At 39.2% G+C, this 13,231-nt stretch overlaps 1 protein-coding gene across 1 annotated transcript in view; it reads left to right on the forward strand.

The window, feature by feature from the left end:
* Positions 1-13,231, forward strand: part of lrmda (leucine rich melanocyte differentiation associated) — a 312,728-nt gene that overhangs the window by 192,234 nt on the left and 107,263 nt on the right. The window contains exons 3-5 of the mRNA XM_038293086.1: positions 4,929-5,055; positions 6,319-6,458; positions 12,104-12,230. Of these exons, the coding sequence (XP_038149014.1) occupies positions 4,929-5,055; positions 6,319-6,458; positions 12,104-12,230 (394 nt within the window). The remainder of the gene's footprint in view (positions 1-4,928; positions 5,056-6,318; positions 6,459-12,103; positions 12,231-13,231) is intronic.

Genomic DNA, 13,231 nt, shown 5'->3' on the forward strand with positions numbered 1-13,231 from the left:
GGATGAGTTGAAGTACTGTTGCGTCATTCCTTTCTCTAACCCACCCTCCAGTCATCTTTTTTGTTTAAGTCTATAATTTCCAGTCGACACACCTATTTAATATAAAAATTTTATTTTCATGCTGTAGCTGTAACAGTGCTTCATTGTGGTATTTATAGCTGTTAAAGTATTGACTGCATCAGTGAAGTCTCTCCACCTTTTCATATTTTTTGTCTTTTGTTCCAACTTTTTGTATATGCATTCAGGGATCTTTCAGTATTGCGAGTGATTGATTCATTGACTTTATTGATCTCACAGTGGAGAAATGTACTGATAAAATCAGCTAAAATAGTAAAAACAAAAGAAGCAGTTGCTAAAGGAAGAAAAAGGTGCATGGGATATATAGTATATACAGTGCATTCGCATACAGTATGACAGCTTTTTTATTTTATAGCAGGGTTATACAGGGTTATCTGTATATATATATATATATATATATATATATATATATATATATATATATATATATATATATATATATATATATATATATATATATATATATATATATATATATATATATATATATATATATATACACTATATTGCCAAAAGTATTTGCTCACCTGCCTTGACTCACATATGAGCTTAAGTGACATCCCGTTCCTAATCCATAGGGTTCAATATGACGTCGGTCCACCCTTTGCAGCTAGAACAGCTTCAACTCTTCTGGGAAGGCTGTCCACAAGGTTTAGGAGTGTGTTTATGGGAATTTTTGACCATTCTTCCAGAAGCGCATTTGTGAGGTCGCACACTGATGTTGGACGAGAAGGCCTGGCTCTCAGTCTCCGCTCTAATTCATCCCAAAGGTGTTCTATCGGGTTGAGGTCAGGACTCTGTGCAGGCCAGTCAAGTTCATCCACACCAGACTCTGTCATCCATGTCTTTATGGACCTTGCTTTGTGCACTGGTGCACAGTCATGTTGGAAGAGGAAGGGGCCAGCTCCAAACTGTTCCCACAAAGTTGGGAGCATGGAATTGTCCAAAATGTCTTGGTATGCTGAAGCATTCAGAGTTCCTTTCACTGGAACTAAGGGGCCAAGCCCAGCTCCTGAAAAACAACCTCACACCATAATCCCCCCTCCACCAAACTTTACACTTGGCACAATGCAGTCAGACAAGTACCGTTCTCCTGGCAACCGCCAAACCCAGACCCGTCCATCAGATTGCCAGATGGAGAAGCGCGATTCGTCACTCCAGAGAACGCGTCTCCACTGCTCTAGAGTCCAGTGGCGGCGTGCTTTACACCACCGCATCCGACGCTTTGCATTGCACTTGGTGATGTATGGCTTGGATGCAGCTGCTCGACCATGGAAACCCATTCCATGAAGCTCTCTGCGCACTGTTCTTGAGCTAATCTGAAGGCCACATGAAGTTTGGAGGTCTGTAGTGATTGACTCTGCAGAAAGTTGGCGACCTCTTCGCACTATGCGCGTCAGCATCCGCTGACCCCGCTCCGTCAGTTTACGTGGCCTACCACTTCGTGGCTGAGTTGCTGTCGTTCCCAAACACTTCCATTTTCTTATAATACAGCTGACAGTTGACTGTGGAATATTTAGGAGCGAGGAAATTTCACGACTGGATTTGTTGCACAGGTGGCATCCTATCACAGTTCCACGCTGGAATTCACTGAGCTCCTGAGAGCGACCCATTCTTTCACAAATGTTTGTAAAAACAGTCTGCATGCCTAGGTGCTTGAATTTATACACCTGTGGCCATGGAAGTGATTGGAACACCTGATTCCAATAATTTGGATGGGTGAGCAAATACTTTTGGCAATATAGTGTATATATATACAGCACAGATGTAGTATGGTAATAGAGAATGCATTGTCTTAAATTATAATACATTAAGCAATAACAATTTAACTCAAGTCACAATTTCAGCAGCATAATCCATAAGAAGAAAGTCTGTGCAACAAATGTAAAACAGCCAACACTGCTGTTCTTCATTTTTTATGTGTTGCCTGAGGATATCCGACATGACACCGGTGCACACCACTGGCAGGAGTGAATGACATTTCAGCCAATAACGGGCGAGAGTTTTCTTCCCTCTGTTGTCAGCTGTGGTTTATCAATCACTATGTCTGCATCAGTATTAGTGTATTGATCCAGGAGGGTGGCTCTCTGGGTCAACATCTCCTCTCCAATGTCCTTGTCTGGTTTTTCCCCATCCTCCCCTTCCTCTGCCGAGTTGCTGCTCCTGCTAAAAATGTCTCTATCTCCTCTTAGTGCTCAGTAGGCTGGATATTTGTAGATAATGGTGGTTTCAGCACACACACCCACCACTTATGTAAGCTCCAAAGCACGTAGACCGATATGCAGGCAGCGTTGTGTGATGTATAATGGCGGGCTTACACAGGCTAAGTGGTAGTCAAAGCGTAAAGACAGCCTGTGTGAAGTATTAGCTCTGACAATGAGGCTGATCATAATTATCTTAACAAGTGCAGGATTCATTGCCTCACCTCGTTAAAGTGCCTCTCCGTCTCTGAAAGCTTCTGCCGCTTGGTCTCTTGCATGGTAAAGGTTTAACAAAAAGCTGTTTGATCACACATGAAAATTTTATTTTTCTAAATATGTTCTGAATTTCAGTGCTCTGATTTCAATTAGTTTTCATACAGTTTTAAAGGTTTTTCTTTCATATTCAGCTTATGCGAAAATGACAATGAGTGTCTTTTAAGAAAACATTGCTGTTGTTTTCTGAGGAGCAGAGCTAAAATTTGCATTACTTTTTGTTTATATTTACAAAATGATATGTCTGTGTACTTTTTTCCCCCCTCCCTACCAATAAACAAGTCTCAGCTGCATACTATCTGAAGTCAGTTGTTCCAATTAGTTTTCTTGAAGGAAAACACTCCCTTTTTTCTGCTTTTTTAATAGGGAAAAGGCCTTTACTGCAGTGCTTAAACTTTGTTCGTTCTCCAAGCTGCGCATTAAAACAAGGCTTATAAAAAGTAATGAAAGCAGCTATGAAAGTCTGCAGAGGGGAGCATAAAAAGCAAGAAAGTATTAGAAGTTCAATCCCAGCCAGCTAATGCTGGATGGGACCTAGTGGCTCTCCCCTGGCTGTGAATTTAACTGATTAAATCAGCCAGTGCACGCAGTGGTGGTGACATGAAAACAACAATTAATAAGGCTCCCCCCTGTGCCATGCGGCTCCCTTTAACCGAGCAGCTAATAACATAACCCACAGGACTGCAGCCTATCATACACAAACACACACACACATATATAGTTAGCTTTACTGTTTTTGGTTAGCTGCCTTTTGTTCACAGTAAATTAAATGTTTATCCAAAGATTTTTTTTACCAATATTCATTAATAAATCTTATATTTCTTAACAAATATGTTCTCATGTTGCCAATGAAACATATAAATATATAAATGTCCGATTTCTCAAGAGTCTTCTGAAATGTTCATCCTATTGAAATATCACAAAACAACGAGAATACATGTAACAAGCATATTTTTAATATTCTGATGCAATGGTAAGGATGATCTGTTTGATGGGTTTCCTCTGTTTTAATAAACAAGAAATGCCAAAAGGTGAAGACAAATTTTAAAAGAAAACTGGCACGTCTGTTAGTTCATCCATCTTACAGCTGCATTAACTATTCCTGATAAGAGGCTGTCAGTGGGCAGGTTTGCCAGCAGACTGGCAGGATGCTGTCAACTTTTCCTGTCAGTGTGTGTTTTTGTTGATGTCTGTTAACTCTGACTCTGCTGCTATTCAGCAAACTACACATGGCTATTTTCCACACTAGTTAATTGTTGAAATGATTAGCTTTGTTTATCATATTTAGTTAAAGTTTTCATCATGTGCATCTATAACTTATTTAGTTATTTTGATGCCGGTAAAAAAGCTCTCTGGGATTAATCTATCTTTGGGTTATTGCTTTCTCCCCTTTTCTAGATCAATTTGTATCCCATGTCGGATTATGTATTAATTATAAATATGTTTTAGAGATATGTTGAGATTTAAATGTTTGCCTTACTAAGCTACCAAATGATACAGAATTTTGTATTGAATTTAAATCAGTTCTAGTTTGAACTGCAGTAAAAGATGTAAGATCTGTGTCTGTATTCTGTCAGATTTAAATGTCAGTGAAGTCTCCCAGGACGCCTTAACATGGCACTCTGACAGTGAGGGATTAGACGGCACACACATTGCCCTTTGTGTGGCTTCCATGACTTGAACTTTGCAGGGCTCTAACATAACTTTTAGCACCCCCTTCCTTCAGCACTATGCCTGTGCTAATATGTATATACGTGTGAGAGGGACGGACAGGAAAGAAGCTTGAATGATCCCTCACTTGTGTGCAGTGTGTCATAAAACGAAACAGAAGGGCCAAATGTTGCCTTCTTTAAAGAAGAAAAAAAAGCTTTGATGTTGTAATCCTAACACTAACCCCCATCATGTCACAGCGGCAGAAAAAAGTTTCCTTTCTACTGCATCTGTGATTGTGAGTGCATCCCAGTTCCTCTGTGAAAATGATGGATGACAAGTTAAATTTGTGTCTGGGGAGTGAAGGTGAACTGTGACAGAGTGATTTGTCTTGGGAATGGAGCGTTAGGGTCAGGCGAAACTGGGCGCCTCAAGGCACAAGACATTGACAAATTCATCCTGCCCGCTGCATTTCTGAAGCCTTTTGTTTTGAATCCTGGCTACTCACAAGTGACCCCCATCCCTCATCCTGCCAGCCGCTGAAGGATGCCTCGCCATGCCAGGGGAGCTCAGCGCCACAAATTCTTGTCATTCACTTCACTGACAGGCTCGGGCTCAGACTCTCCTGTCGCATGAAAGGAGAGAGGCTGAAATATTTATTTCTGCACAATAACCCCTGAGCAGATTCTGAGCCATAACCGCTTTACTGTTTCCTTATCATTACAGGTCGCTGGCAGGCCTCAAAATGTTTACTGAGCTGGAAGAGTTGGTCGTCGACAACAATCTGCTTGGAAATGACCTCCAGTTGCCCAGGTTACCCAAGCTCCACACCCTGACACTCAATAAGAACCAAATATCCTTTGAGAATAATCACTTAGGCCACAATTTTCTCTTGATTTGTACTGCATTTACAGACATAAATTCAGGAAAACTGTTTATTTTTTGCCTTATTTCATGAGTGAGTACAATCCCCTATTGTCTGAAAAAGTTGCTTAGTAGTGATGTGGCTTTATAGAAAGCACTCCACACTGCAGAAAAGAGTAGAGGAACTCGGTTATCACTCAGCTACACACATGACTGGTTTTTGAACCACAGGGACCTCTAGTGGAATAAGATTCAACAGTTACAATAACAAGTACTTGTATTTTCAGAGTGGAAACTAATGGAGCATCCAAGATTTTCTTATCAAAAACCTGAATAAATCTACATAATCCGCCCTGAAATTAAAAGTATCATCTATTTAATTTCTTCTCAGATAGTACAGTTTCAGGTCGCTTACTCCAGCAGTCTTGTGTGCTCTATATGCCTAACACTGTAAACATGTTAAAGCCAGAGCTCAGTGGTGTCGCTGTAGATTTAAGGCATAGACGTAAAACACATTGCGAGGCTGTTTATGATCAGTCGGAGAAGTGCGAACTTCCTCTCTGAGCCTCAGAGCAGGTTCGGTAATGTGTCCTGTTTTCCTTTGGTTATGCAGATCCTGCTGGGTAACGATGTTCACTCTCACACACACACACTTCCAGAGTCAACATTAAAACTGGGACTCCTTAAAGTGTGCATCTGGGACTGTGTGCTCAGTTCGGTTGTGAAGTGGTCGGCACATGCTAATAGGCCAATTATGTACATCCTGTCGTGGCACAGTGCCATTTTAAAGCTGGAGCGCCGCATTAGTGCAGTTGTATTTTGACACTTTGGGGCTCAATTTTCCAAGTGAATGTATTAGTGATGAATGTGCCTGCTTAGGGGCTGTTTGTTTTTTTTCCATGTTTCGCAAAACTTTTCCACAGCGTAGCTCCGAGAAGCACGGACTGTTTGAACCGCAGGGCATCCATCATTTTGTCACCGTTGTGCACCCGGCCACCTAGGAAATTAAAGAGATTCGACAGAAAGAGTGAGAGCAGGAGCCAAATTGTGTCAGTGCTATATGCCAAGGCCTGCACCTTAAATTGCCCCTCTGTCTGCCCACTCTCACAAAGTCACTGACTAGCTTCTTTGAGCACCTCAGTAAATTTGACAGTGACGTGTTTTAGTGCAGACAGGCCTGGGAGGGGTTGTGTGGGTAGTGAATGCTAATGTAATTAACAGCGCTAGGTCCTTGACATCTGCCCTTTGACACCTGACTGATATCGAGGCCCTGCTGGATAACTTGGCTGACGTGACCCCATCGCTGCAGTACCTAAGCCTGCTGGGAAATGAGGCCTGCCCCAACCAGCTGGTAAGCCTGGATAAGGATGACGACGACTACCAGAGATACAGGTCTGTTACTATGTGAATAAAATTTCATGACTTAACATCTGAATGAGGAATTGAAGAAAAAAAAAGGACTCAGTATAAACATTGAGCCTATAATTATATATATAGTACTGATTTAGATTGCTTACATAGATATTCATCATTCATTAAAAGTTTTTCTGTCGTAGAAAATGAGTGTGGGAATATTTCAAAAACATTGTGGGAGGAGGAAAATGTAAAAGTGAAAACTAAAATAAATCATTTGTTTATATATACTTCTAATCCAGTGAAATTGCTTGTTTATAAGGATTTGTACCCTTCTGGATAATGTATGGAACAATCTCTTTTGGCAGTGCAGCAACTGAATTTGTAGAGATATCTTTTGTTTTATTTTATTTTTTTTTCATGCTGTTGTTTTTTTTCTTTTTCTTAATCTTGGTGATTGGTTGCAAATCCTTGGGTTTCAAAGACCTCCTTCCTGATAGCATAATGTTTAGCTTTGCTCTACAGATTCTCCATCAGATTAAATGTAAGGGCCCTGGCTGGGCAAAAACATTTTGGCAAATAATATAAAAAAAAAATAAAATAAAATAAAATAAAATCATTACTTTAAACCTTTGTCTGCCAGTGGTATGAATATTTCACTTCACTGTACCAAAAATTGTGAATCAGTAAAAATGCATTATTTCCTCAAACAGATTGTTAAGACTTTCAAAGGTAAGTTCTGTTAAAACGTTACAAGCAGTTAATATCTTACCTACAGTATTCTACTCTCTTAGTATCTTATTTAATTATAAAACCATATTAGTGTGTTCTTGAATGTGAAGCTTACAGCTAGTCGTGGAGAGACTGATATCTACCGTCTTATAACAACTCCTGTCTCAGAAAACTCAATGGTTAACCTTTAAAACCTCTTACTATTTGAATTAGCTCTTACCATCCCTCTCCAGAACAGGCTAACGTGGATTTATATAAAAGAAGACAACTAAAGGCTTAATTTTAGTCTCAATCTACTTGAGGAACGATAGAAACTTATCAACTGTTTAACAGAACATTGCTTCAAAATACCTAAACTATCCATTAGTTTTTATATTGTTAAGTTTGGAGCAATAATTTATAGATTGAATTGAATCTCAATGTAATCAATTGGAAGGTGTGGGTTTTTGACCACCGGCATTTCATAACTAGACTGTGGACTCAGCTGCATCAACCTAAAAGCTTTGTCAACTGGCCTCGCTACACTACAGTTTATAAAATGGATTTCATGTGTGACTAATCATTGCCACAAATGAGTGTTTACTACTCTGCCTTACCAGAGCAGATGATGCATTAAACATCAAGCCAAGCCTCGAGTCAGGCAATATGACCACTATTTGTCAGGGTCCTTTACATGAAATGTGATAAAAGGCGAAAAGCATACTCTCTTTTGTCTGTTTTAGCCCTAAGTGCTTGTTTCTGACTCTGTGTTTCCTATTAATCATTTACCACCCATGCTTTCTTGAATAAGCTTTTCTTCTTTCTTTTTGTCTCTATACACCACCCTTCCACCCCCCCTCCTCCTCCCTGCCCTCAAACTCCCTTCCCTCCCATTTTTTCCCCTTCTACTTGCCTGCTTATCTTACTGGCGAGGAAAGCTGTTCTGTTTTGACTGACAACGTCTACGGTCCTGTAATGTAATATTCATAGTGTGTCACATAGTAAAACATCAATTTGAGCGTGATGCAGATTTCATGTCTGACAAGGTTAGGCTGTATGCAGGTCGTGACAGCACTGGCCTTGGGCAATAAATACCCAGCCCAGTGCCTGAAGACTTCTCGCTCTCTCAAGTGAAATATCCTGGTGCGCCGCATCGGTGACCCAATTAGTGCAGTGACATAGAAATATAGCACTCATTCCCTGAACACTGTGGTGAGCAGGGAGGTTAAATGTTCTCTTCTTCTTTGGTGACTTTAAAATCCTCACTGTCCCTTTCTTTGTAGTATAGAATACAGTATAAAGGTGAGTCAGAAATTTGTAAAAACAAGAATTGAACAGAAACTGCAAATTTTAATTCTTCACAGCTATAATACACATCTAAAAAAAAAACATTAGTGTTCATTTTAAAATTTATGGTCATTATGGCATCTTATTTCACCTTAAGAGTATACATTATTCTAATTAAAAAGATTCCTTTTTTTACTTTTTTATGTCTCTCTCATTCAAAAACTGTCATGAGTAACCCCCCCCCCCCCCCCAAAAAAAAAATAAAAAAATAAAAAAAATAAAAAACTGTATTTCTGAAGTCTGATTTTATGCCTCTTTCACAGATATTTCCTGATCTGTTGGCTCTTGAGTTAACTCTAAACATAACAAGTACATCTCGAAAAGGAAGTCAATTATAAATTCGCTTCTTCATTCTTTGTTCTTATTAAAAGTAGGCAAAATCTGCAAACTCAGTAAACAGACCTGAGATTGCAGGTTTCATGCCTGCAAGGGAAGTTAAGGCATGAGGCACACATTAAAAATGGGAAAAACATTTGAAAAACAACTCCAGGCCAATTTTACAAAAGATCGCCTAGATATAATGTATTAAAAAGCTAATCTTATGGAGTTGGCTCCTTGTCTTATTTAGAGAAATTAAGTAAAATATCACTTTAAAAATGTGAAGGTGTGGAGAAGTGTAATAATGAAGCTCCACTATAGAAAATTTGATCTAGTAGCATAATTGAGTGACTTAAATTCCTCTTTGAGGCATTTCTCTTCTCTCAGCAGTGGCCTTCGGTAACCATATAATTTTTTGTGGCTATTAATGACTGTTGTGTTCAATTGATAAAAAGCACACAAGATCTTTTTAGCTTTGGTAAATTAAATGAAGAACAAAATGTAATTAAGTCAGAAATCGTTTTTTTGTGTGTACCTTTATTTAAAAAAGCAAACACACACAACTTACCGTCCACCTTTCAGCCTGTGGAAAATCAGAAAATTGAAAACAAATCTAAGAGTGAGAACTCAAAGTTACAACAGTTTATAACATGTTCTCTTTTGTTTTGTCTTTTATGACATAAATAAATCAACAAAATGTATCTGACATTTTAACCTTTTACCCTGTGGAGAGTTATCGGTTTGAACAATCTGCCATTGTGGCAGATGAAAGGGTAGTCTGAGGAGCCTCAACCACCAGCTGTGCTTTGTAGTCTTTTTTTAATTAAATGGCTACAAAGCACAGTTTATTTTTGAAGTATTTTGGAATTATTATATGCAGTTCTTTACAATCTAGTAAAGAATTGCATCAATTTTTTTGTGTGGCTTCACAACACACTGAGTAGAAGTCATCACTCTGAATTATAAAAGGCTTGGATTGATAAAAATCAACATTTTTAATTTGAGAAGATAGATTCTGTCACTATTTCAGACTACTTTTTTTTAAGTTCTAAATATTCAGAAACACCACAGCCCTGTCACCATCCATGCTACCCTGTGTCTCCTTCGCTCTCTTATCCTCCCTTTGTGGTTGGGGTTGAATCATTAATATCACCACTAGCTGACAGAGCCTTGTCATCTGTTCTGACCCTGCGATGGTAGGTTACCTATGGAGAATAACCTCCCTCTGTGTCTCCCAAGGGCATCTTCTCATTCAATCATGGAGATGCTAAGAACAAGTTCCCTTTGCATGCAGGGAGACACAAGCTGGGAATGAGGCCTCCTGGATTTGAGAGCTAGATTTTTCATAGGACGCAAAAAAGCCTCTCCTTAAGGGGTTAGGAGAAGGTCCTTTTTGCCTGTCATAATGCTCAAACCATAAGGGATTCACAACTGTTTTTTAAATATTTTTTCTTCCTTAATTTGGATGCAGATGTTTTATGCTCCCAATCACACTAAATCTGATCCCTGCATCTCTCCTCATTATCCAGAGGTGTTGAAAAGTTGACACAGGCTTTGCCATCTCCCCTTCATCGCCATTGCCATCATCAATTTGTCACAACCCCGCACGCACATGGGTCTTGTCTCAGCCCATATTTCCCGTCCTTTCTCACCCTCCACTTAGGTGCTGGATGTGTGTCCTTTCTGGCTACCAGCTCAGCCCTGACATACTGGTTCCTCTAACCCTGCCCGCCAGTGAAAGGATCTGTTGTCATCTGTGTATTCCAGCCATTATCGTTTGACGTTTCTCTCCCTTCCAATGAAAGACAGAGTGTGTCTAAAAGCTTACAGAGGTATCCATGATGTTATCAGAATGACAGCTACTGCAGACAGGTTTCATATCCTTGTGCACCATTTATGTGGTGTAGTTTTCCTATCAGCTTTGAAGGTTATTGCATGCAAGGATATATCAGAACAGAATCTGCATCCAGATTAAACATGACTGCTTTTCAGGTTCTCTCTAAACAAGTTTTAATCATGATAAAATTGGTCCCACAATTGTATGTTACAGTGACTTATAAAGCGAGATGCAAAAACTAATTATACTACTTAAACCTTTACATGTTTTTTTACACGTTATTTTGACGTCAAAATCTTGCAAACAGAGTTTCAAGTCTTTTGGCATATGTCTGATAAACAATTAGAGAATTGATGCGCCACAATGGAATCAGGTTTTAATCCAAAGGCTATTTTATTTTCTAACTGTTTCAAAGTGTGGTTTAAATGTTGTCAGATTAAAATCCGTTTTGGAATCCTGGCACAGATTTTTGAATGCATGAGATCTTTACTTAGCCTTTCCTATTCCAATATGCTTTGATTTAGCTATTTTATAGTTTTTACTGCCTTCAACCTGCTGGAAGGGGACCACTGGTCCAGTCTGACAACTTTGCAGACTATAGCAGGTTTTTCCTCTATGTACTGTAACTGTCCATTTTGCCATGAACTCTGTGTCGAACCTAGTGGTTTTCAAACTCGGTCCTTGGGACCCCTGTCCTGTATGTTTGAGATGTGTCTTTGCATCAGCACCCGCATCAAATGATTGTCCTCCCTTCTCAGTAGCCACCATGAGCTGCAGGGGCCTACTAATCACCTATTTATTAAAGTCAGGTGTGTGGAGGCAGGGAAATACCTAAAATATGCGAGACAGATGGTCCTTAAGTACAGAGTTTGAAAACCACTGCATTATAGGACAGTTTTATACAGAGAGCATGATGCTCAATGTACTGTCAACACATTCTTCCACCTGAGCTGTTGCAAATTTTTTATCCGTCTCAAAGTTAAGGTGGACCGTCTATTTAATGCCTCTCTTGCTCAACATCTCAGTTGAGGTGGACAGTCATGTCTTGATAGGTTTACACCTGTACCATACCCTCCCCATTTGACTTGAACAGTGCTCACTGAGTTTTTGTTTGTTCTCTCATGTTCTTAACACACCTCGGAGGCCTTTGCATATATGGTTGATATATAATGGTTTTAATTTACACAGTTGTACTTATTAGGTGACTTCTAAAGGCAGTTAGTTTTAGTTGCACAGGATTTTATTCAGGTAAGGAGTAAAAGAACCTAAAAACAAACACGTTACAAATTTCTGATTTTTTTATCAGGAAAACTTTTTACATATATCTATCAGATTGAATCTCTGAAAAATACAATATACTGGCTGTAAATGAAAAAGAAAAGCTCAGGGGTTATAAATGATTTTTGCAAGTCATTATCTGAGGAGGTAATCTAATAAAGCAGCTTCTTAATTTTTTTTTCTTGTCTTATAGGTACTTTGTACTTTACAAGTTACCCCAGCTTAAGTTTTTGGACTCCAGGAAAGTAACAAGAAAAGAGCTAATGGAGGCACAGGAAAGAGGGGCCTTCATGAAAGTGGTAAAGCCAAAGTCGGAGGGAGTAAGTTGTTCTCTTTTCCTTTTTTTACATGTATTTAGTTAAAGCACTGAAAGAATTTTGCTCACCATTTTAGTGAATTGTTTTGTCCTTTCTTTCTTCAGTTTTATGCTTGATTGCCCATCTCCCTTTACAGAGATCATGCTATTTTGGCCCTTTGAAAATAATCCCTCCTTTCTAGTGTTGAAATTGTATGTGTGTATAAATGTATTTGAGAATGCATGCGGCCACAGCCTGACCTGATTCCGTATGCATGAACCCAGATCAAAGGCGACGGGCGGTTGTCCGGTCACACTTGTGTTGGCTGATGTGACATGTCTGGCGATTGGAGTGACAGCTCATGTACAAGCTACGCACAAACACTTAATTATCTCAAACCCATGCATTCGTTGGTCGCTCTCTTTTTTAAAAACCAAAGACTAATTGGCTTTGGGATGTTCATTTGTATTACAGCTCTACCCTTTGTAACAACCTATTTAAAGGCACATCTCTACCCCGGATTAGATTGAATGTAATTGTAAAGTCATTAAATATTTACAGTTTTGTCTTAGGTCTCTGATGCTCTCACAGGGAGAGGGGGATAGTACAGCCAAAAGCTTCTAGTGACAAATAAGAAGCATGTGAGTTGATGGTGGTTTTAAAAAAAGGATGAGGAAAACAATATATCCGTTGTTTGAGATAATCAGCTAAGATTGTGTACTCTTTGAGTGTCACTCCATTCTATGGGTTTGATGCTCCATGCAAGTGGCAAGTAGGGAAACAAAACATTGAAATAATTTAACCTCAGTCTGCCGTGTTTAGCAGATGGAGAAAAGTAAAGGGAAAACACTGATCATCAACTTTATATAAAAAGAAAAGAGAGGTCCTCTACAATACTGTTTGGCAGGGTAAAGTCACTTTTAAGGTTGTATTTACATAGCCTGTCAGTGAAAAAGAAATGTTTGGCTTTGTCGCTGCAGCTATAGATGAAAGGAGAGATAATAACAGATTCTAGATGACATGAT

Source organism: Cyprinodon tularosa, unplaced genomic scaffold (assembly GCF_016077235.1).
Source record: "Cyprinodon tularosa strain WSP-4 unplaced genomic scaffold, ASM1607723v1 ctg32, whole genome shotgun sequence".
NCBI classification, from domain to species: Eukaryota; Metazoa; Chordata; class Actinopteri; order Cyprinodontiformes; family Cyprinodontidae; genus Cyprinodon; species Cyprinodon tularosa.